Source organism: Rhinolophus hipposideros (assembly GCF_964194185.1).
Source record: "Rhinolophus hipposideros genome assembly, chromosome: 7".
In the NCBI taxonomy this organism is placed as follows: domain Eukaryota; kingdom Metazoa; phylum Chordata; class Mammalia; order Chiroptera; family Rhinolophidae; genus Rhinolophus; species Rhinolophus hipposideros.
Window position 1 is genome coordinate 25,902,979 of NC_138053.1, and position 26,424 is coordinate 25,929,402.

General features: G+C 36.9%; 1 protein-coding gene across 1 annotated transcript; it reads right to left on the reverse strand.

Annotated features, from left to right (window-relative positions):
* Window positions 1–18,196: 18,196 nt before the first annotated feature.
* LOC308499920 (developmental pluripotency-associated protein 2-like) lies at window positions 18,197–18,919 on the reverse strand (the record flags this gene model as incomplete). The annotated part of the gene is made up of 1 exon (XM_081053841.1): window positions 18,197–18,919. The coding sequence occupies one exon, from the start codon at window positions 18,917–18,919 to the stop codon at window positions 18,197–18,199; it is 723 nt and encodes a 240-aa protein (XP_080909967.1).
* Window positions 18,920–26,424: the final 7,505 nt, after the last annotated feature.

A 26,424-nucleotide genomic window follows, 5' to 3' on the forward strand; every position in this document is an offset into this window, starting at 1 on the left:
TTTTTGCAGTTGATATCCAATTTCAAAGCCTTGTGATCAGAGAATATGCTTGGTATGATTTCAATCTTCTTAAATTTGCTGAGGCTGCTTTTATGTCCCAATATATGGTCTATCCTTGAGAATGTTCCATGTACACTAGAAAAGAATGTATAGTCTGATGTTTTAGGATGAAGTGCTCTATATATGTCAATGATGTCCATTTCATTTAATGTGTCATTTAGGGCTGCAATTTCGTTATTTATTTTCTGTTTGGATGATCTATCCATAGCTGTCAATGATGTATTTAAGTCCCCTAGTATAATTGTGTTTTGGTCAATTTCTCCCTTTAGTTCTGTTAGTAGTTGCTTGGTGTATTTTGGTGCTCCCTGATTGGGGGCATAAATATTGATGACTGTTATGTCTTCTTGTTGTATAGTCCCCTTTACCATTATGAAATGTCCATCTTTGTCTCTTGTTATCTTTTTCACCCTGAAGTCTGTTTCATCTGATATCATTATGGCTACACCTGATTTTCTCTGGGTACCATTTGCTTGGAGTGCCAATTTCCACCCTTTCACTTTGAGTCTATGCTTGTCCTTGTAGCTGAGATGTGTCTCTTGGAGACAGCATATGGTTGGGTTTAGTTTTTTGATCCAATCTGCTACTCTGTGCCTTTTTATTGGTGAGTTCAGTCCATTTACATTTAGGGTGATTATTGATACGTGAGGATTTCCTGTCATTCTATCTTTAGTTTTCTGGTAAGGCTGTGTCTCCATTGTTTCTTTGCCTTTTTGTTGTTGTCTATTATTTCTGTGTGGTGGTATTCTATGATGTTTCCCTCTGTTTCTTCTTTTATTAGAGTATATATTTCAGTTCTGGATTTTTTTTGAGTGGTTACCCTTAAGATTATGTAAAAGAAAGTTTGATATTTAGAGTATTCCATTTTCTTCAGCACGCTTACTTTCTCCATTCCCATATTCCGGTTCAGGCCTTTACGCTCCCCCTTTTTATGTTTCGGTTGCCACAAACTGTCCCTGTTGATGGTGGTCTAATAGCCTCCTTTAGTATTTCTTGTAGTGCAGGTCTTGTATTAGAAAATTCCCTCAGCTTCTGTATGTCTGGAAAGGTCTTTATTCCTCCTTCATATCTAAAGGATATCTTTGCTGGATATATTATTCTTGGCTCGTGATTTCTCTCTTTCAATAGTTTGAATATTTGGTTCCACTCCCTCCTGGCTTGTAGAGTTTCTGCTGAAAAATCGGATGATAATCTAATGGGCTTTCCTTTGTAGGTTACCGTCTTCTTTTCCCTGGCTGCCTTAAGGATTCTTTCTTTGGAGTTAATTTTAGACAGCTTGAATACAATGTGTCTTGGAGAAGGCCTGTTGGGATTGAGGTAATTAGGTGTTCTATTTGCTTCTTGGATTCGAGGATCCAGTTCTGTCCACAAATTTGGGAAGTTCTCATTGACAATTTCTTTGAGTATATTCTCTGTTCCCTTCTCTCTTTCTTCTCCTTCTGGTATGCCCATTATTCTTATATTGCTCTTTCTGATGGAGTCAGAAAGTTCTTGTAGAGTTCTTTCGTTTCTTTTAAGTCTCAAGTCTCTTTCTTCTTCCATCTGTGTAATTTCCAGGTTTCTATCTTCGATGTCACTGATTCTTTCTTCCATCTGGTCAACTCTACTACCTAAGCTGGTTATTTCATTCTTAATTTCTTCTATTGAGTTCTTAATCTCCAGAAATTCCATTTGGTTCTTTTTTAAAATTTCAATCTCTTTTGTAAAATGCTCATGTTGTTCTTTGATTGCGTTTCTGAGTTCATTAAATTGCCTTTCTGTGTTTTCTTGCATCTCTTTGAGGTTTTTCAGAACTGCAATCTTGAATTCTCTGTCATTTAAGTCACATATTTCCATATCTCTAAGTTCCTTTTCTGGGGACTTTTCACTTTCTTTTTGAGCTGTCTTGTTACTTTGGTTATTCATGGCAATTACTGATTTATTATTTCTCTTCCTAGACATCTACAGGAGTGGCTTCTTCAACAGGTTGATAGGAAGAGGTCTCTCTGACACAGTAGTGCTATACTTTCTCTGCACTTTTCCAGCTTCTCACACAATGGGGGGATTCCCTGGGAGACGGGCCTCTCCTCTGTTAACAGTTCACCTGGGTCATAGGGCGTCACGTCCCTGTGGGGGTGCGGAGAGCTTTTGAAGTTCCAAAGCTCTTTCTGCACCAGATTCAGAGCCCGTATGTTTCAGCAGTTCTGTTTACTCCTGCAGGGATCCGCCCAGATAGGTGGGGCCAGGGGCGGGGTGAGTTGTGAGAGGTGGCCCAGAGCAATGGCGGCGACCACCACCACAGCCGGTCCTGCTTCCACAGCTCCCTCCCCTTTGCCGTAACTAGTTGGGCTGCGAATCTGTTTCTGCGGTCCACAGTTCTCAGAACAGCAAAGATCCTGTCCTTGTGATCTGACACTGCTAGTTTATCGCTTCTAGCACCGGGCAGGTGGGGGTGGGGCGAGCTCTGGGAGGGTAGGGAGGGGCGGCTAGTCTCAGTGCCTAAGGCTTCCGTTCTCCGCTCGGCAGTGAGGGCTTAACCACAGTTTTCAGCCCTCTTCCCTCAGTCTTTTCTCCGAGGTCTGCCGTGAACGTTGGGTTCAGCTGTGCTATATGCTGCCCCCTCAGCCCTGTGGGCCGTAAGTGGAGCCCTAGCAGTCCGAGTCCTTCCCTCTCCCGCAGCTGCGGTAGTTCCGGGATGCAGCAAGCTCGGAGCACTGAGCTAGGTCTTTGTCCTGCGCCCGCGGGGCTCCGTCCCGCACTTCTCCCTTCCCTCCTCCCCTGCTCGCGCGATTCACCCACCTGGAGGTGAATTCAGTAGTGGACCTCTTCGTCTTGCCTGTCTGCTGTGCAGGGAGTCCTTTGTGGAGTTATTGTTGTCCGATTAGTTGTAAATTCCAGGAGAGCGTTACAGAGGCTCACCTCACGCCGCCATTTTTCCCGGCCCAGCATAGTTAATTTTGGCATGTGCACATGAAAATGATTTGAATATTATTAAGGCTCATTTTAGTGTTTTATATATGTCAATTGAGTGTTTGATTTTGTTATTCAGATCTATACCATTACCGAGTTTTTGTCTACTTGTTAAATCAACTTTAATTGCATGAAATTTCTGTGTGTCATTTTAATTCTGTTTTGTTTACTTTAGCTTCATTTGTTCTGAAGTCATATTAAGTACATATAAATTTAAGGTTGAGGTATCTTTCTGTTGGATTGACCTTTTTATCATCATAAAATACACTTGCTTCTTGCTCTTCACATCTATTTTGTCTCTTAGTATAGCTATTTTCTTTCGGTTGGTTTTTGTGAAGTAAAATGTTTTTCCAACCTTTGGCTTTAAAACATTTTATGCCATTACAAGTAATATGTGTCTCTCATCATCAGTATATCTTAGATATTTTCTTGGAGCATTCAGTCTATATTTAAAGTAATTTCTAATAATAGTTGGGTTTATGTGTACCATCTTATTTATTTTCCATTTTGCCCATTTTCTTATTTTACCTCCTTTCTTGACTTCTTTTGGGTTAATTATATATATTTATTATTCTATATTTTTATTTTATTAACTGTTAGTAACCTAGTCTTATACTTTTCTGTTAGAAGTATCCATGCATATTACAAAACACATCTTTAAATTATATAGTCCAATTCAGTTTATTGCATTTACCACTTTGTAGTACTGTTAATATTTCAGACACTTAAACTTCTAATTTCCATTGTTGTCGTACATTTTAGTTCTACATATAAATAAAATTTCACAGACATTCAATATTTATACATATGAATATTCATATATTTATCTTTTATCCTTTCTAATATTTTTTATTCCCTCCTGCATTTCTTTATTTCTGTCAATGACAATCCTTCTGCCTGATAAATTCTATTTAGGCTTTCTTTTACTGCAGGCTTATTGAAAAAAATTTCTCTCTGTCCTTGTCTAAAAACATTCATGCTATTCTGAAAGATATTCTTGCAGAATGCATAATTCTAGTTTGGCAGTTGTTTTCATTCAGCACTTTAATGATATTACTCCACTTCCATCTGGCTTCCATTGTGCTTGTAAAGAAGTCAGCTAACTATCTCATTTTTATTTTTTCCTTTAAAGGTAATTTGACTGTTTTCTCTGAAGACTTTTAAGAATATTTTATTTTCCTTTAGCTTTTTGTTTTGTTTTCTTTACCAGATTGATAATGATGGATCTTTGGGTTGATAAAAGTTAATTTTGAGAATGTTTAATTACTACCTTATCAAATATTACTACTGTCATATTTTGTCTTCTCCTTTTAGGACTCCTCTTATACATATGTTACATACTATATATTTTTAAGTTATGTTCATACATTTTTGTCCTCTGTTCTGTTCTATTCATTTTTTTTCCTCTATGTGTCAGTTTGGATGTTTTCTATTGACCTGCTTTGAATGAACAAATTTTGTGTTCTATTATAGCCAGATAGTTTCAGGTAGCGTGTGTGTGTGTGTGTGTGTGTGTGTGTGTGTGTGCTGTTTTTGGGGGGATTTTTTTTTCTTTCTTTCTTTCTTTTTAGCTCTAGAATAATTATTTAATTTTTATAGATATCCTTTACCTATTTGGTCATCTTCTCTAATTTCTTTAACATATTACTTATAGTTAATTAAAATACCTTGCTAATTCTGTTACCTAATCATCTATTTTCTGCCTCTTAATTATTGGTTATGTTATCTTGCCTCTTCATAAGTCTATTAACTTTTAATTGAATGCCAGATATAATAAATAGAAGAATTACAGAGGGTCTAAATCATTTTATCTTTCACCATATAGTGTTCCCTACATGTTAAAGCAACTGTAGTGAGGGCATGATCATTTCAATTCAACTAGAAATTCACTTGGGGCAAAACTCTTACAATCTTTATAATATTCAGTCCATTTCTGTTTTTCACTGCTCCAAGGACATACATAAATCTTAGATTTTTAAAAATTTTATTAGAACTGTGTGATGCTCTCTCCTGAGCCCCAGAATAGTAAATGTTCCATCTCCACTCTTTATAAGTCTCAGTCACTATATCTAGCCCCCAGGTAAGTGTCCTCAACTGCTGACAGGTAATGTTCTTGATGCAAGTTCCCTCACTGGTAGATTTCAGTTCCTAAGCACCAAGAAACTCTGGATACTTTTCCTCTGCATTTTAGAAGCTTTTAGCTTAGCTCCCATGTAGCTCCAGAACTTGTTTGAGGAAAAAGAAGTGTTTGAGTCCTCCCAAGTTTCTAAAATTGTCACACCAGCTCCATTTCACTGCTGAAAACTTTGGTGGTTACTCCTACCCCAGTAGTGTCCTGCTCTGTCAGCAAGACTAGTCCTTGGGTCATGCCCAAAATTGGCAGATGACCCATATTGAAAAATAGCTGGAGGTAGTCAGCTTACTTCTTCCCTCTTGAGAGTTATAGTTTATCTCATCTCTGTTACTTCCACATATCTCTCATGAATTCAAAAATAAGAATTTTATCATTTATCTGTCCATTTCTAGCTGTTGTAGTAGGTACATTATTCTTCTGTCATCTACTGTATCCTACTTAGAAACAGAACACAAAAAAAGAAAATTACAGACCAATATCTCTGATGAATACGGATGCAAAAATCCTAAACAAAATTCTAGCAAATCGAATGCAACAATGCATTAAAAAGATTATTCATCACGGGCAAGTGGGGTTCATCTCAGGGGCACAAGGGTGGTTCAACATATGCAAATCCATCAATGTGATACACCACATAAACAAAATAAAGGACAAAAACCATATGATTATATCAATTGATGCGATAAAGCGTTTGACAAGATACAATATCCATTTGTGATTAAAACACTTAATAAAATAGGTATAAAAGGAAAATACCTCAATGTAATAAAGGCCATATATGACAAACTCTCAGCTAATATCATAATTAACAGTGAAATACTGAAGCCCTTTGCTCTACGTTCAGGAACATGACAGGGCTGTCCCCTATCACCTCTGTTTTACAACATAGTGTTGGAAGTCCTTGCCATAGCAAACAGTCAAGAGAAAGAAATAAAAGGCATCCAAATTGGGAATGAAGAAGTTAAATTGTCACTCTTTGCAGATGAACATGATGCTATATATAGAAAACCCTAAAGACTCCACTAAAAAGCTTTTAGAAATAATAAATGAATACAGTAAAGTTGCCAGCTACAAAATCAAAGTACAAAAGTCCATTGCATTTCTATATACTAACAATGAAATCTCAGAAAAAAAATAATGAAAAAAAACAATTCCTTTTGCAATTGCAACAAAAAAGAATGAAATACTTAGGAATAAACATAACAAAGGATGTGAAAGACCTATATGTTGAAAACTATAAGACATTTTTTAAAGAAACTGAAGAAAACACAAAGACATGGAAAGATATCCCACACTCATGGACTGGAAGAATCAACATAGTTAAAACCGCAGTATTACCCAAAGCAATATACAGATTTAATGCAATCCCCATCAAAATCCCAATGGCATTTTTTAAAGAAATAGAACAAAAAATCATCAGGTTTGTTTGAAACCACAAAAAAACCCCAAATAGCCAAACCAATCCTAAGAAAAAAGAACAATGTTGGAGGTATCAAACTCCCTGACTTTAGCCTGTACTACAGGGCAACAATAATCAAAACAGCATGGTATTGACAGAAAAACAGACACATAGACCAATGGAATAGAATTCAGAACCCAGAAATAAAACCAAATAAATATGGACAGATAATTTTTGACAAAGAAGCTAAAAACATACAATGGAGGAAAGACAGCCTCTTCAATAAATGGTGCTGGCAGAATTGGAAAGTCACGGGCAAAAAAAACGAAGCTGGACTGCTATCTGTCACCATGTATCAAAATTAATTCAAAATGGATCAAAGACGTAAGCACAAGACCTGAAACAATAAACTGCATAGAAGAAAACATAGGTACTAAATTTATGGACCTTGGGTTCAAAGAGCATTTTATGAATTTGACTCCAAAGGCAAGGGGAGTAAAAGCTAAAATAAATGAATGGGACTGTATCAAACTTAAAAGCTTCTGCACAGCAAAAAAAAACATCAATAAAATAAAGAGGCAACCAACTGAATGGGAGAAGATTTTTACAAACAGTGCCTCCAATAAGGGGCTAATATCCAAAATATATAAGGAACTCATACAACTCAACACCAAAAAAACAAACAACCCAATTGAATAATAGGCAGAGGATCTGAAGAGACGTTTCTCCAAAGAGGACAAATGGCCGAAAGACATATGAAAAAATGCTCAACATCACTAATCATCAGAGAAATGCAAATAAAAATCACAATGAGATATCACCTCACCCCAGTTAGAATGGCTACCATCAATAAGACAAATAGCAACAAGTGTTGGAGAGGCTGTGGAGAAAAAGGAATCCTCATACACTGTTGGTGGGAATGCAGACTGGTGCAGCCATTATGGAAGGCAGTGTGGGGTTTCCTCAAAAAATTACGAATAGAATTACCATATGACCCAGCAATCCCTCTCCTGGGTATCTACCCAAAAAATCTGAAAACATTTATCCATAAAGACATGTGTTCTCCAATGTTCATTGCAGCTTTATTTACGGTAGCCAAGACATGGAAACAACCAACATGTCCTTCGATAGATGAATGGATAAAGAAGTTGTGGTATATATACACAGTGGAATACTATTTGGCAGTAAAAAAAGATAAAATAGTACTATTTCTGACAACATGGATAGATCTTGAGACTATAATGCTAAGAGAATTAAGTCAGACAGAAAAAGTAGAGAACCACATGATCTCACTGACATGTGGTATATAAAACTAAAAACAACAAAAGAATAAGACAAACAAATGAAGAACCAAAAACTCATAGACATATAGTTTAGGGGTTACCAGAAGGTAAGGGGGAAGAATGTCTCTAGATGAGGGTAAACGGGGTCTAATATAGGGTGATGGAAAGAGAACTGACTCTGGGTCGTGAACACACAATGCAGATATACATAATGTATTACAGAATTGTACACCTGAAATTTATGTAACTTTACTAACAATTGTCGCCCCAATAAAGTTTAATTAAAAAAAAAGGACAACAACTTGGAGCTGATGGGCTCTGGAGAAACACACTGTTCCCCAATATTCCCCAATAAAAATTTTTTTAAAAATAGAAGTAGAACAACCCAAGTTAAGTATCTTTTGGTTACAAGTAGCAAGCACCCCAATGCAAACTGGCTTAAGAAAAAAAAAAGAATTTATTGTTTCACCTAATTCAAAAGTCTATGTCTAAGGCTGGCTTCAGCTACAGTCATCCAGGAATTAAAAAAAAAAATCTAATTGGCTGTAGTCAGTTATGTGTCTATTCCTTATTTAGTCATCACCCAAATTAAATGGACTGAGAGAAGGAGATGCATAATTCCTCAAAGCAAAATCTGCATCATATTATTAGAGAAAAAATGAGTACATGTTGGCAGTAAGAGCAAATATCCACTATGCCTGACCAGTACAGACATCATTTATCTCATCTTCTCAATCGTTAATAGTTTCTACCTGCCATTTAATCAATGATGTGTATTATTTTGTCTTGCGTATTGCTCAGGGTAAGCTAAAACTGTTCTCAATAGTCTTTTAGTATCCAAAGCAAGAAAATTCATCCTGAACTGTGAATAGATACTTAATAAATACCTATGGCTTGGTTGGTCCTGGTGTAAGTTACCTGACTGCATTTCAAAATGCAGGTCAGCAACGGAAGAAGGATTCGTTTCTCAGTTTTAAACTCTAATTCTGTGCTAATACATGCTGTCAGAAGAAAACATTTTAAAATCAGCCATGTTATTGTTGTATATTTTATGCAGTATACTTTTGAAGAAAAACTAAATGAGAGCATGAGTGAGGGTGCCCACCTAATCCCTGAGCCATTTCATTGATGGGCAATATTGGGTTCGGCATACCCTTATGTGCTGTGACACTGCATATCCCACTTCCATCGTCCATGCAGGCAATTATGGGGAGACTTCAGTGCTGTTCTCCAAGAGTTGAAATTGTGTGCTAAATGGAGCTATGTCAGAAATGTAGCCCCATTTCCTCCCAATTACTTGAGGTATCTCTCCCAACAAAAGAAATGGTTTTGATTTTCTTTTCTATCACCTGCTTTCTGCAGAAATCTCATAAAAGCATCTACACTTTCAGCCTGAGCTTGAATCTAGGGACTGACGTACACATTCAGTAGAGGGTTGGAATGAGCAGACCATGCGATTTTCAGTGTGTGTTCAGATCCTGCCGTGGCTGTGTTGACTAAAGGCATTTGAAGCAGAAAGCCCTAAAGGAATCTATAACTTAGAGCAAAAATGCACAGTGTGATGATAAAGAACAGTCACTGGAGTCAAAATCCTAGTTCTGCTGCTGCGTGGCCTTGGGCCTTAGCTTCCTACCACAGAGCCACTGTGATTAATTGGAGTAATGCACGTGAAGTGCTTAGCATGATGCCAGGCATAACCAGTAATAAATAGTTATTATTGATTTTTATTGAATTGTGCAGGAAACGTTAGAAAGAGCACCACCAACTATTTATCACAATGGTAATGAGCTAGCATGGCAATGGTCAGAGATAAGTGCAAAAAAAGCTAAGGATTAGGCTGGTTTACATGTGTCATATATATTTTTCCTATACATTGAAATGCCCAGACAAAAGCCCTTAAGTCTGCAGACCTAAGGGCACAGGGCATCATGAAAGGTTACCATTAATTTTGACAGGGGGAAAATTAGGTATACATTCCTTATGAGTACCTGTGGTGCTCAGGATTCAAACAGATACCAGTCTCCTTAGACAGAAGCCTACAAACTCTTATGTTAAATGTCATTTTTTCCCCAAAAAAATAATTAAGATTTTTTTGTGGAATGACTTGTATTTTGTTTATTAGTTTACCCTGCATCTGTTTTTAATGCAAAATTCATCCTAGATTGAAAGCAATTAGTACGTAAGCGCTATCCATTCTTTTCTGTCCCAAGTTTTGACTTCTTTCCCTGTTTTGAACCTCATCCCTGAGAACATTCTGTTCACCTAATTATCATGGATATTTATTCATTTGATTTATTTGAAAAACATATGCTGCGTGCCAGGTCCTATACTACAGACATAAGAATATAAGTCCTGTTCACACTCCAGTGGAGGAGAAGGTAAGAAAACAGAATATTTTAACATAACAACGTGCACAGATTCTGAAAAAATAATGAAATCTGAATCTTAAATGATCGATGAGAGTCACAGAGACTCTCAAGGAGTGAGGATTTGGGCATGACCAAAGGTACAGAGGCAAGAAAAAGCTCCGCATGGCAAGAAACGAAAAACCATTTGAAGTATCTCAAATATGAAGTTCAAAGTAGTAAGTGGCAAAGGAATGGTGGAGAGGTGGACAAGGTCAAAACAGTGAAGTGCCTTTTTTCGTTTTAAGAACTTCAGGCTTTTTTCTGTGCATAGTGGGGAGCCACTGATGGGTCTTGAATCAGCAAGTGACATGGTCAGATTTCATATGTAAGATAGATTAATGAATGGAGGAGGACATTCAAGACTATGGCGGGAGGCAAAAAAGCCAGTTATGAATCTGTTCCAATAATTCAGGCTCGAAACCCGAGGACCTAAATACAGGCAGTGGTAGTTGACAGAGTAGAGACTAGGCAAATGTAGGTTTAGGGAAAAGGAAACTGCAACTTTTCCAAAATAATCATATTTGTTTAGAACCCAAGGAAACATTTAAAAGGTCAGAGAAAGAAAAAGTAAAATAAAGTAAAATAAAATAAAATAAATAAATAAAATAATAAATAAATAAAATAATAAATAAAATAAAATAAAATAAAACCAATGAGTTTATGTAATCTACATGTTAAGGTAATTAAGCTAGCCTCACATTTTATGAGATCCTCAAGCCCTAGGATTTTTCCTGGCTTCTACTGTCATCTCCCTTTCAATCTGGGACACACTTGGGGGTATCACAGACAGCACTGGAAGCGACCCCAGCAGCTTCCCTAGAAGCACCAGGGAGTCAGGTCTTCAGGCTTTAGATTATGAGGTCATAGCTATGCATGTTTTATGTCTACTCAAGTGATGGTCGGAGTACTAGGCCCTGAGCCCTCAAATGAGAAAGCTGCTTCCTTATCTGCTTCCCAACATCTTTTCTTGGACTTTAGGCCATTCTTCTTGATCTTTATATTTATTTCCAGCATCTATCCTGATATCTTTCTTCAAAGTAGAACTTCCCAGACTTCCAGTCAGTGCAGTTCTTTGAACCCTGACCAATTCCTTTTTATTTGGCACTGTTTAAGAGAAGCAGAGTAAATGGTGGGGAGAGAAGTTTTATTCTTCAGTGGCAGTTGTTTGTTCACTTATTGTTTAAACCAGGGTTCCACAGAATACGGCGCATAGGCCAAATATGACCCTCTATTTCAATAAAGTTTTATTGAAATCTAGCCACACTCATTCAATCAGGTATTTTCTCTAGCTGCATGTGTGCTACAGTTGAATAGTTGCTACAGAGAATTGAGACCATGTGTTCCAAAACCCTAAAATATTTACCTATGGCCCGTTAGAGAGAAAGATTGTTGACCCATTTTCTAAACCATTATCAAGCTTTGTGTTTCTCTCATGGTCACATTTATTCTGTAGTAAATGCCCATGTGCTTAGAGCCTTTGGACTTTATCCAATTCCCTACCACAGCTGATAGGTCCCAAACTTACAGCTTCATATGTGAGGACAGTTTTCAGTTTCACCAACTCCCCCTTTCTCCCTAGTCTATCCTAGTGACCTTTTAGAAGTCTACTAATAAACTCTACAAAATTTCTACAGAAAATTGCTTTTTACATACGATACCAATTTAAAAAAATTATCTGGCAGTAGTACATGAAGGGGCACTGGTCGGTTAGGCTTCTCTGAAACTTTGCTATTAGTTTTCTCCTTTCTTCTCGTTCATAAAAGGCATATCCACAGAGCCAAGGACGTACAAGAGGAGGCAAAGCTGAAATGCTTCAACAATCCATATATCAGAATATCAATTCATAATAACTAAAATTTTTCTGAACCAGCTTCGAAGGCATATAAAAAGCCTCTGATTTGCCTGTACTGTAGTAAGGTAATTTGCATCTGTTTTTACTTAAAGAAGTATTTTGTTAAGAGACAATATCATTTAACAATTCAGAACAAGGACTCTGGAGCCATACTGCCTGGGTCAAAATCCTACATTTGTCACTCATTTTGCTTATGTCACTTCTTTGTACCACAGTCTTCTCATCTGTAAAGTGGGGATAATATGACAGTGTACCTATAGGATTTTATGAAGGTTGTAAGAGTGAATACATGCAAAATACTTAGAACACTATTGTAAGATAAATATCATGTGCTTAATATTCTTTATATTTTTATTCCCTACATTTTATTTGTCTCTATTTTCAATGTAATATGAGTACTTCCATTTAGAAGAGAGTACGCTACATTCTCGCTGAAATTTTCCATATCTTCTCCTTGTTAGACAAACCTCTCCCAGGCTGCTTCCTTTCTATCTCATCTGCTGCATCCACCATACCCCCTCTCCTAACCCTTTCACTTTTATTGATCACAACCAAAGTTCCTACTCTTGCTAACTGATCTCACCAAGAGTAGAATCAGGAGGGTAGAGGTGGTGAAGTCAAGACCTCAAAACAGTGGTTATTTGTCCACTTTTCCAGTGCTTATTGTCCCACCCTGTGAGGGAAGGAACTGTCTTTTTGTTCACATCTCTGTGCCAATCCCTTAGAACAACATATCATAGATTAAAGGTGTCCATGAATATTCGTGGAAGGATGAAATGAGCTGCTCAGGAAACAGAAGCTAGTGAGGGAGAGCAGAATGAGGAATGAGTACTAAGCTTTCACCAGCCACTGTTCCTCTGACCTCATGGTCAATAATCAATATGGAAAACGACTAGACCAGAGGGACATGGATTATTGAAGTCAACAGCAAGAGTTAAAGGTAGCAGTAAAGCAAAAATCAGAGGATGACTTTCTGGGAATAGCTCAGAGCCAATCTGTGGTATATCATCAGTTTACCAACTCCAGATATATAAATACCAGAGGTGCCAAAAAAATGTATACACATTTTAAGAGATGTTAACACTTTGGTCAACGTTGCTCAAGCAGTAGTTCTCTGTAATCAGAAGTGTCTGGACGCTGATGGTAACCACTTTGAGCACCTCTTGTAATTGCAAAAGTCAAAATGTGACTTATTCATCTTTTGTTATCGGTATATATTGAGTATTACAATTTTAATACAGTCTTCCTTTCTTAAAATGTGTATACATTTTTCTGGCACCCTCTGTATATGTTATGGTACTGGCTGATTAGATTAGAATCACAGATATTATCTTTAAGTTTAGGTAAATAAACACCATTTATTCCCAATTTGTGTGATAAAGTTTCCACTCTTCTGATGTTTGGTAATCACTTATGTTGCTAAGCATGTATTTGTAATTATTAATTTAACATAAGCCTAGCAAGTACATATTTGAAACCATGCATTCTACGACAGATGGGGGAATCTTAAAAAAAAATAATAACAATTTAGTATTGCATTGTTTCTGCTCCTGTTCTGAAGGAATGCCACTTGAAAGATAGAGATATTCAGAATGACAAATAATATAACATGATAAGTGCTAATCAGGGCAAGAAAGAAAGGCTATTGGAGAACAGAGGAGGGAATAATTACAGTCTCCTGAAAAGGAGATATGCATGATGACTTTAAAAATAGGAAATATTTCAGTTGAAGTTTGAAGATGAAATTTGCCAAGCAGTGAAGGAGTGAAGTGCACATCAGACAGATGTCTGAATAGGGTGAGACAAAGCATATTTGGAAATGGCAAATAATCTGGGTGCCTAGACTGCACAGAGCATATTGAGAAGTAACAAGGGTTGAGACAGAAAAGATGGTTGGGACCAGGTACTAAAGATTTAGTTGGCACATGCATTAAAAGTCATCAATGCTTCTTTATTATATAGTTACAAAAAATAATTTTTTTAAAAAAATGTTTTATTGGGGAACAGTGTGTTTCTCCAGGGCCCATCAGCTCCAAGTCATTGTCTTCAATTTAGTTGTGGAGGGCGCAGCTCACTGGCCCATGTGGGAATCGAACGAGCAACCCTGTTGTTCAGAGCTTGTGCTCTAACCAACTGAGCCATCCGGCCACCCCATGAAAAACAATTTTTTATCATGAACAGATTTTAAACTTAGCACCAACTACAATAGAATAAAAGTAGAGTCCTTGATTAAAGATAAAATGACATATTTTTAAAATAAAATATTGTTTTTGTATTATCAACATTTCAGAGAAAATGGTGCAACTAAACATTTTTTCTTATCCTTTTGTTAATTATTACATTTAGTCACAGGCTCTGGTCTTTGAACTCTGTACTGGGTTCACTTAAAAGGGGTATTTGATGCTTTTTTTCTCTTTAGTGCCGCTAACAGGTAGAAAAGGCTTGTCATATCTTAACATATTTTTGTTATATTATTGTCAATGAAAATAATGAGTACTTTAATTTCTGGAGGGCGAAGGTGTTTTTTATGTAACATATTTCTTCAATTCCAGGTACACTTTCAGTATGCAATTAATAAATGACTATTGATTAACATTAAAAAAAAAAGTAGTCAGAGGTATTTTAAGAGAGTATTGCACCAAATCCCAGAAAATTCAGCCTGCAACTTGGGAAAATTCTTGAGTTCTGTTTCTATGAGTGTGCTTATTTTCCTCATCCATCAGGGATCCTAATAGTACCTCTCGCTTGTGTTTCTGTGAGGACTAAATAGGTTAATATAGGCAAAACACTTAAAACATTGCCAGACTCAGAGTAAGTAGCTTTGGGGTATTTTTTAATCCATTGTTAAGGTCCATTTGGAAGATCCACCATTTTCTTCCTCCTAGATCACCCAGCACAGTGCACAACAGAATACATGCTCTGTCTTGAGTATTATTCCTGTAAGGATCCAGTGCCACAGGGCTGTGTTGGCTGTACATACATCAGTGTGCTGAGAACCCAGTGTGTGTGATGACAAATGATGAGCAGAAAAAGCTATTAATCACTCATGCCAAACAAAGGAGAAAGCTATCTACAAGTTTGTGCAATGTGAACACTTACTCCATTACCTAAACCAGCATATTGTATTCTGTGTTTTGCTTCCTTCAGAATTTCCTTCTGGAACACTTCTTGAAAGGGATGGTACACATCAGATGTGTTGTAATTTTTAGAAAGCCTCCTCCTCTGATGTTTTCCATCATGCAGCTATCTCTGAACATCCTGAGCGCTGAAGTTCTAAGGATTGTCAGCAGAACAAATTGATTGCCTTTATTATATGAAATTTGACCTTTATTTCCCCTCTATATTATATTGGTTTTTGACGTGGTTTTCCATTTTTAAAAATGCCAACACGGTAAAAAAGAAACTATCAGTGTCTGATATGCTAAATGCCAATTCAGGGAATTGACTGCCCAGAGGCTAACTTGGAAATAGCTGTCTTTGTTTACCCACTGCAACTCCCTCAATTGAGAAATGAGCTCATCATATTGCTCATCTGGGTCATAGTCCTGAGAGCACTTCTCTAAAATGATTAAGCCTTGAGATAATTCTATTTTGGCCCAGAACTTTTGCATTGCCCACATCGACAATACATGACGCTCCCCTTCCTACTCTTCCTCCAGGCAATCTGCTCAACTGGAGCTGACCACAACACCCAAGTGCCACCTTCTCATCTTCCAAGTGTCCTCAGTCTCCCACCTACTCTGGATTTCATAGAACTTATCATATTTTGCCGTGTATAACGTGCACTTTTTTGCCTAAATTTGTGAGGGAAAAATAAGGATGCGCATTATACATGGGTGGCTGTAATTCCTTATCTATATAAATGTTTTCAATTCTTTTATTTATGCTTATGAATTAAAAGTGTAACTCTAGAAATCAATAACGATATTCGTATGCAAAAAAATACCCTGGAATATGATAATTAGTTTTGTTGAACTTAGGACAAACTTGCAACAACAAAGAGTTCTTGGCCTTCGATGACGCATAAATATCTTGAATTTGTTACCGGTACATAAAATTTCTTACACCTTGTATCTGTTCTTGTGTTTTGTAATTATTCGTTAATAAAATTTGTTGTACTATATTGTTAAAAAAAATAAATGCTAAAATTCCTTTATAATACAAAAACCAAGTACTTAAACGTAAACAAATAAAAATTTGAATTAAAAAACAAAAATGAAATATTTTTTTCCCCTGAAAATTTGGGTCCAAAACATGGGTGTCCATTATACAGTACAAAATATGGTAAGTAATTTGTTCTTAAATTAAAATGGGAAGTGAAATAATTTCCTTGACTGGATTATTTACTTGATTGTGTGGATTAGGCTTTGGTCAACTTTTTATGCAAGAAAAGCTTCAATATCAATAGATGAAGGAAAAAGTATAAAAAATTGCATATCCCCCAAAATGCAACCAATAAAACTAATTGTGTATATATAAATGACCCGTGTTGATATAAAGTACTAAATCAATATCTGAGGAAAGGCACTGTCTATCAATGAATTCTTTGCTTCTCCTCTGTATTTGCAAGTCACTTATAATACTATTTATTTTAAATAGGTAACCCCTAAAATCTCTAATCTTAAGGAAATAATGTGCTCAAAATTGTTTTATGATGCTAAAAAGATTTGTGTGCAATTACTTATACGGCAGCATTATTTATAGTACACAATGTAAAACAACCTAAATATTTAGCAATAGAGAAATGGTTAAGAAAATGATGGCATATATGTACACATAGCACAATGCTCATGTAGAATTTGTAATGATGGTAAAATATTTGTTTTATAAAGTTAGTAGAGAAAATGACATACAAAATTTTATTCCTATTCCTAATACAATTCAAATTATTTTTAAATATTTGTGGTTAAAATGTGTCGATATGGTAATAGTGATCATTTCTGAATTAGAAAATTAAGAATAGTATGTTCCTTTCTTTTTATATGTCTGTAAAATAAGGATATGTAACTTTTGTTTATTTATTTATTTATTTATTTTGTTTATAGCAGCTTTATTCATAATTGCCAAAACTTGGAAGCAACCAAGATGGCCTTCAATATGTGAATGGATAAACAAATTATGGTACATCCAGACAATGGAGTATTCACTGCTAAAAAAAAAAAAAAAAAAAAAAAAAAAAAAAAAAAAAAAAAAGTGGGCTAAGGGATCAAATATATGGTGATGGAAAGAGAACTGACCCTGGATGGCGAACACACAATGTGACACACAGATGATGTATTACAGAATTGCATACCCGAAATCTATGTAACTTTACCAACAATTATCACCCCAATAAACTTTAATTTAAAACAAAAACAAAAAAAGAAGTGGGCTATCGAGCCATCAAAAGATATGAAAGAATCCTAAATTTACATTGCTCTGAAAGAAGTCAATCTGAACAGGCAACTGTATGATTCCAACTGTATGACATTCTGGAAAAGGCAAAGCTATGAATACAGAAAATGTGTCAGGGGTTAAATAGGTAGAGCACATAACTTTTAGGGCAGTGAAGCTATTTTGTATGACACTATAATGGTGGATATGTCATTATACATTTCTCAAAACCCATAGAATGTAAAACATAAAGAGTGGACCCTAATATAAACTATGGGCTTTCGGTGATAATGATGTGTCAATGTAGGTTCAATAAATGTACCTCTCCGGTGCAGGACGTTGGCAGTAGGGAAAATGGGGGAGTGCAGGGAACAGTACTTGGGAACTCTAGTTCCTGCTCAATTTTTTCTGAAAATCTAAAACTGCTTAAAAAAATCTATTAATTAAAAGAAAACCAACTTATATTCTATATGTTATAGCTAAATACCTGAAGCATTAGTGGCAGTCACTTTTTGGCAGACCTCAGGTACAGAATCCAAACATTCACATCTGTACTCAAGGCATCAGGCAACAGAGGATGGCCAGGACAGAGCACAGCAATCATTGGGATACAAATCAATGTATCTGTGAGCTATCTATCCACCGTTTATTTTTTATTAAGATATGGCCAATCCAAAAGGAATGATGTGGTTGTGTTCAAACCAGGTTGTTTCTACTTCTTCATTGTAGTTAATCTTTCCATCATCCTCTTATTCCTCTTAACACCATCGGGGCATAACATATTATCTTTAGGTCTGGGTATGGGAAAGTGCAGGCCGGTAACAGGAAGAGAGAGATCATCTTCTTAGGAGGGTTTGGCACCCACGCCTGACCTGCATAGAACTGCAGGTGAACCCAACCCTCTCTGTCTGCCAAGAGAGGTCTGCCATAGACCACACACCACCTGACACCAGAGGTTTGCAGCAGAAAGTTCTCAGCAGAAGTAGGAATGGGACATGAATTCATAGCCTTAGGTTGAATGGCTCTTGCAGCAAGTCTTGCCCATGCTGCCAACATGGCTTCCTGAGCTGAAGTTATCACGTCAACGCTATTGGTCATTTGCTCTCTCTCACTCATCTTACAACTTTTCTTACTCCTTGCTTTCTTGGTCACCATCTTGCATTTCTTTAAACTTGACTCCTGTAGTATTTCAGGAATGTTTTGTTTTTCTTCAGAGTACGCATGTTCCTTGAGCCTCAGATAAACGTCTATTTTCTTGCCATCAGTACTCAAATTAAATTGTTGGCACCAGTTCCGCAAAGTGTCCCAACGCACTTTATTAATTGAAGGCAAAATGGTCGGCAAGGGGAGCATTGGTTTTGGACAAGTTTTGAACTGTTCACTCGTTTGAGGAAGATAAACTTCATCATCTATCCTAGGAATCATCAGGTTGTCTTCTGAGATTGACGAAATGCTTGGTTCCATTTGATGTTCTTCATTAGGTTCCTCACTAACTGGAACCAATGTGAGAATCACACTTTCTTCCTCTAATTCAATCTTAAAGTAATCCTTTTCACTGCTACCAAAATTTGAATTTGCCAAATGTAACTTTTATGTACATATGTAACTTTTAAAATCACAAAATAAAAACCACAGAAGTAGTTGGAATCTTCCTTCCTTCCTTCCTTCCTTCCTTCCTTCCTTCCTTCCTTCCTTCCTTTCCTCCTTCCCTCCTTGTCTCCCTCCCTCCCTCCCTCCCTCCTTCCCTCCTTCCTTCGTTTCTTTTGTTTTTTGTAAACCTGTTATGTACATCATACAGTGTTGCTTTTGTAAAGGAATCAGAAGAAAAATAAAATGATAGACTGGTTCTTATGGAACTCACAATACAATGAGAGATATAAAAGAGACAACTATAATTTTAAAATAACAATACAATAGAGGATTAAAATGGAAACTGAGAAATTGTTTACTATAGGCTACCACCACTGAAAGAGTTAAGAAATGTGAATTTACCAGGGACTCAAGAGCAGGAAATCTTGCATGCAGGCATATATAGATGGATTTGAATAAATGAAACAAAGGAAGAGATAAGATCAACAATTGCATAGAGTCAGTTGTGTTTTACCTTTTGTTTTTGGATAGAGGGCGATTTATATGACATAACCAAGGTTTGGTTAGAAAAACAAAAAACATTCTATTTATTTAAAACAGTAAATGATATAATACAGGAAATTAGAATTTTATGAACCATAGAAAGACCTGGACAGAGTCAGGAACTCATGTCTAGAAGTTAAGAACCTGCAGAAATAACACGTCACAATTCCTCCACACACCTGTGGCAGGTAAACAGCAAATAAAATAGAGGTCATTACCAAACTCATCTCTGTAAAATCCACAGTGTACTGTTAGAGTAAGAATAAAATGGCTTCTGCCTCTTTTCTTCTTTCCAAATCTTGCATGTCTACTAGGCTCAAGGTTAATCTATCCAAAACATTGGAGACAAAGCAGTCTAGAAAATGTAGTTCCCAGACTTGAAGCCTGCACCTTACAGGGTAAAGCAGAGAAGGGCATAAGAAGGAATGCTTCTTCCCCAGATATTTACCACAGATAGTTACAATAATGCTTGAAAGCCAGGGTGAAGAATTCAGCTTTAAAAAAGAAAAAAAAAAAAAAAGAATAGGGTTCCTTAAGCAGATGAAAAAAACTTGTGTTGGAAAAATGAGTTGTTTAGGAAAACATTTTACTGTGCAAATATACTCAGAGTTGTTTCACCAGCACGGAGTACCATGAGAAACACCAACCACCTCAATGAACTAAAGGGAAATCAGAAGTGGAGTCAAAGTTGGATGGGGTCAGAGTTAAGAACCATGTGCTGAAATCTCACTATGGGTCTGGAGCTGCTTTACATGAACGACATAGCCCACCTTGACTCTTTTAACAAGTCAGTTTGCTCAAATAATCAGTTCAATAAAAGAAACATGAAATCCAGCTGGTTTTCAAACTGTTGTTCTGGTCACACCACATAGACCCAACCTACAGCTTCTACAGTCAAGTCTGGTCAAATGAGAAATATTGCATTCACACACACTAGCCCTCCACAATGATGTTTTCACTCTAATGCTGTTATACCATCACATATTGGATTTTCAACATTTCTCCCAAAGTGGTTTAGAAAAATTATATTTTAGCTCTCTAATGCATTATGAATATAATGATTTTTATATAAATTCCCACTTGCTGAAAGATAATTTCTTTTCAGGAACAAAGAAAATTCAAATGTAAAAATGAAACCGTTAAACTCTCCTCACTTGTGAGTGTGGGTGGGGTGAGGAAACTCTTTGTAAGGGAGAAAGTCATAAAGGATTTTCAACAATTTACCCTACCATCCTACTATCCTGTCTTTACAACCCACTGGTCTGTAAATCCTTTGGATGCAGGTGGTGTGCTTTATGTTTCCCATTGCTACCAACCTCAGACATTTGCCTACAGCTCTTGTCTGATGAATCAATCTACCATAATAGCCTTCATAGCGCTGCTGCTATTCACAAGTCTGCATTGAGATTTGAAATGATGGAAGTTTCTTAGCCTAGAATTTTGTGTTAGAGGCTATTTAACAGCAACATTAAAGAAGAAGGAAGTGGATGAGAAAGAGGAGGAGCAGGAAGAGGGCAAGGAAGGAAGGGAGGATGATGGAAAGTGTGATATAAAACTTTGACCAAAGTCTTGAATAATATCATATCCAAAGGAATTATAATAAGAGCTGAGATGAGAAGGGCAAAATGGAGTCAGATATGGTCTTGACTAGACTCCATTAAAAAGATCTGGGTTTAACATGTCCATACTTAGAAAGCAAGGCTGAGACTATGGAAAATTTGTAGGTGGGCTCCTAAAGTATGTTTTTTGAAAACATTCTGAACCATGACAAATCTCTTGATAGAGGTAAATAGAAAAATCTATATTAAAAGTCATAGATGGATAGTGTTCTCTGTGACCTACAATTTCCTAAGTTTATTTTTATAAAAACATCCATGTTATTATCATTAGTATATATCTTATGATCTTATCTCAGCTCAGCTACCAGGATCTACAGTTAAAGTGTGCACATCTACTTTTGGAGAAATCCTTTTAAGTCGATTTTCCTTGGATCAGCTTTCAACATAAATTTTGTCCCTTGTGGAGAAATTCAGTACAATGTATTCAGGCCCATAAAATAAGAAAGCCTATTTTCATCAAGGAAGTGGGGCACTGCATATTTATGCACAATGCCCCATGTAAATCAGGAACCACAAAACTAAAGGCATTAAAAACTCCAGGTCTTTCTACAGAATACTGTGGTTGGCACATTTTTATGTGAAGAAAAGTTAAAGCTGAGACTCGAATTCTTCTGTGTGGCGGCAATGCTTTTGCCTTAATAAAGATTTGGGGCCAGAAAAAATTGCCATCAATTCACAACATATTTTTCTTTCCAAAATTACATCTGTCTTATAAATATCCCTGGAAAACAACCTTAAGAATTCAATAAACCCTGAATCACTTTACCAGTGACCTTATTTTTGGTTGAATGTTCTCGTCAGCATCCTGGGGGAAAAATTGAAATTTGTGATTTTTTTGACGAGCCATGCAGATGAAACCTGTGATTTAGAACCTACAGTTTTGAGAAACTTGCTAAACTGGGAACAGGGCTTCTGATGTTCAGGATCCTATAAAATGCCTACCTGTATGCTCTTGTAACTATGTTCCTTTTTGGTCAGCTCCACAGGCTCGAAAGGATTTTTGTGGTAATACTACAATTAAACAGCAGGTTTTAGGTTTAAATGTACCAGGAGGGGTTTTTATCCACCTTTCTCTGACCCTCCCCTCCCCAGCTTTTCCACCCCATGGGCAGGAGCTTTGCAAAGCCCGCTTTTATTGTCTACTTGGTTTGTATTTTTATCTGACTAGGAATGACATACCTGCAGAGGCTTTGCTTTTTATCCTTGCCTATATTTCAAAGCTTGTTTCTCCCCCTTAGCCCTGTCACCAGCAATCCTTTGTGGTTTTTCTTGGCCCTCAAAGGCTTAATGGTCCAGAACAGAACTTGAATCTTTGGAAATGTATTCCAACCACCTCTAACAGCAGCTTCAGAGAAGTTCAGGGAGCAGCAACTCAGAAGAGCAAAAGGGGTCCCTGTGGCTAAATGTTCCAGGGAGGTTTTTGTCTTTAAAAATCAAGTGAATATATTAAAAGATTGCTTTCAAACCTGCAGCACTCACTCAGATAGCTTAGGGAGGTTTCAAGATTCGCTGGGGATAAGAAGATGAAACTGAGTTTAAAAGTTAATTAGTTAGCTCTCTTCCTGGATATTTGGTGGCCTCTTCCCTGGGGAAGAGAGGAAGGGAAGCGCATGATTGGGGAAGGAGAGTGTTTGCATGAAACTAGTTATTTGGAAGTCAGATAATATTAAATGCCCAGTTGCCTTGCAGAAGCAGACAACTGCAATGTGGTTAAGAAATTATGATTAAAGGTAGCATTCTATTATTCTCATTAAAGCTCACATTTGATACCTTCTTAAAACTTCAAATGACTTAAGCTACTATTTTAAATCCTTGGAGGTTAATATTTTGCTCATTTCTTTGTCAAGGAGTCTCTCTTAGGAAAGGCCTGACATGAGAGGGAGGAAGAGAGAATTAGAGGAGAGAGAGAAAACTAACATTTATATGTGTCTCAAAGTGTTTTTTTTTAACACTTTATAAATACTAACTTATTAATCCTCAACAACACTGTGCAGAGTATTATTACTTTCATTTTACATATGAGGGTACAAAAAGGTAAATAACTTGCCCAAGACAACATAGCTTGTCATTGGCAGAGCCGGGATTTCTACCCAGGAAATCTGACGTCAGAATCTGAGCTAGACTTTTGACAGCAACATTAAAGCTCTGTTTCTAAAGCCTGCTGAGACGACTACACACACACACACACACACACACACACACACACACACACAACACGCCTCCCAAACCTTAATTGCTTAACACCACAGTGGGCAGCTTCTTAATCATGCTGTATTCAACACAGGTTGCAAGAGAAGCTCCTTGTACTCACTCAGGGACTCAGGCTGATTGGGGCTTCATCCCACCATGTGCTTCCACAAAAATCACCCCAGCGGGAAGGGAAGATGGTGAGTCACACCATGGCTCTTAAAGTTACATGTATCACTGCTACTCCCATTGCATTAGTCAATGTAAGACATATGGCCACGTACAATCTGAAGAAAACTGAGTAATTCAATTCTACTATTTTCTAAAGGAGTGGTGGGGGGTTAGCCAGACATATTGGATGGACAGCACTTATGACTACCGGCAAGTTTCTTTGGGACCCACCAGTTCCCTTATCTCAATAGTTCTTCCCTTTAACTGGCAAATTATTTTTAAATCTCCAGGGGAAGGGCCACTCTCCTTATACTTTTCGTTCTCTAGTACAGGATATTTGTTAAGAATATTTTTGTCTGTGTTACCAAATAATTTTTGAACATATAACTCAGAAAGAAATTTAGAATCAATGGGCTTTCTGCTATGCATTTCTTCCCTGTGACAACGTGTACAGGCTATTATTTGCTTGAAAAGGAGAGACATGAGTTAGCATTATAGAAATATTACTCTATCACAACGCGACTAGATGATGATAAAATTTCAGAGTTCAGAGGTTAGTGCAAAAATTTATTTTCTTTTCCAGTCAAATCACCTTTCAGTTCATTACATTCAATCTCAGCTGGGAATTTATGAATCTCTGCTGCTTCCTAGTCTTTCTCCCTCTCCAATGTTCATGTGCACTTTCTGCTTCTACTAACATCACTGCCAGGATCTGAGCTCTTAAAATTCAGGTCTGAGGCGCAAGGGCAGTGCCTCAGATCCTATGCATCACAGATGGAGACTTTAGCAAATTCACAGTGAACATTTTTATGGCAGAAAATAATCATGTTAATAGTGGTGGTCTTCTTCAGACTATCCTTACACTACTGTTATAGACACTATTATATCCTTTTCCTCCATATAACTAAGAGACCCCTCCCAGGAGGGATGAGGGAACAAGGAGCCTGTCTCCTACCATTGTTGTATGAAAGAACTTGGCATGTCCCAAGTACATGATAAACTGTCCCCCATGCCCACCATTGGTTTCATCCCTCTACTACTGGCACCTTTCTGACTCATGAATTAAGTAACTGAAATGTGGACACTGTTTAACAATAATATCTTAGTAGTATTGCCTAGGTCAGTAGCTTTTAAATATGATGACCCCTTTCAAAATAAAAATACAGTAGAAGAAAGATATACAGATGGCAAACAAGCATATAAAAAGATGCTCCACAAAATAAGTCACCAGGGAATTTAGAATTAAAACAACAAGGAGATCCCACCACACACCTACTAGAAGGGCCAAAACCCAAAATACTGACAACACCAAATGCTGACGAGGATGTGGAGCAACAGGAACTCTCACTCATCCCTGATGGGAATGCAAAATGGTACAGCCACTTTGGAAAACAGTTTTCTGGTTTCTAACATAACTAAACATATTCTTACCATAAGATCCAGCAGTTGCACTCTTTGGTATTTCCAAAGGAATGCAAATTTACGTCCACACAAAAACCTTCATACAGATGTTTATAGCAGCTTTATTCATAATTTCCAAAACTTGGAAGCAACCAAGATGACTTTCAATAGGAGGAGGGATAAACTGTGTTGTATCCAGACAATGGAATATCATTTAGTGCAAAAAAAATAAAGGAGCTATCCAGCCATGAAAAGACATGGAAGAAACTTAAATGTGTCTTACTAAGTAAAAAAAGCCAATATGGAAAATATCTCATGATTTACATCAAATTCAGATGCAGGTGTTTGGCTATAACTACTCTTAATCTGGAAATCTATGAATTAGAAAACATAGGATACATGACCCCTACATACTCAAAGTACAAAGTAAATATAGTCTTTATATTGTATTGACAATGTCCCACCTCCCAGAGTCTAATTCATTCAAAATCCAGAATTATCCTTGTCACCATTTATGCAATAGTACCAAAATGAAATAAGCTAGGAGAGCTCCATAAAACTCTATTAGTGATTTTATACTACTTTGGTTTATATTCAAATTCCTCCTGGCTATATTGTTCATTGCTATGTGATTGATAGAACCAAGTGTATTTAAGAATGCCTGGTCATTTCTGTTAAAAAGGCAATGGGGTATAAACTAGAGAGGTAACTAATTACCAGCTACTACTTTCTCTTATACTAATTTTTGCTCCAAAAGACACATTAGAGCTGATTGTCCAGACAGGTCTTATTTTCGGGGAAACACAGTAGCACAAAATGCTATTCATTAGTTCAATGTATAAACTGCATACTTGAGAACAGATCCTGTACCTTGTGGAGTGTGATACTCAAGCTTTCAATAAGCCACTCTATCTATTAGACAAATTCTTTTTCCCCATCATGGATAAGTCAGGATTACATGGGTCATTTACCCATAGTCATATCTTTTTTATAAGAAAAAGTTTCCTGTGGTCCCATGGAATGTTATGCAGATCTGATGTTGGTAAATCAGGCATTCAAAGTCCTCAAAAGATAGTGTTGGTAGAGGCACTGCAGATAAAGAAAGCAAACCCATATGTGAAATATGAAATATGGCTTACCAATTTCAAGGTTGAATTGGTCTGATTAAATCAACATGCCCCTAAGTGGCTACCTGACCTCTCTGAGGGATGATATCAAATCAAAGTCTTAGTGTCCATCTCTGCTGGCAGGACAGTAAGATATGATCAGCCTTAGTGACAGGCAGCTTCTCTGCCTGCCATGATTACTACTCTGTGCACAGGCCCATTGTGTAAGTACTATAATAACCAAAGAGAAAGTCTTGCTAATATGCACAAGATGAGTCATTCTATGCAGCTGATATTTAATAATTCCTCTGAGGTGGATGCTGGTAGGACATGAGACACAAACATTCTCAAT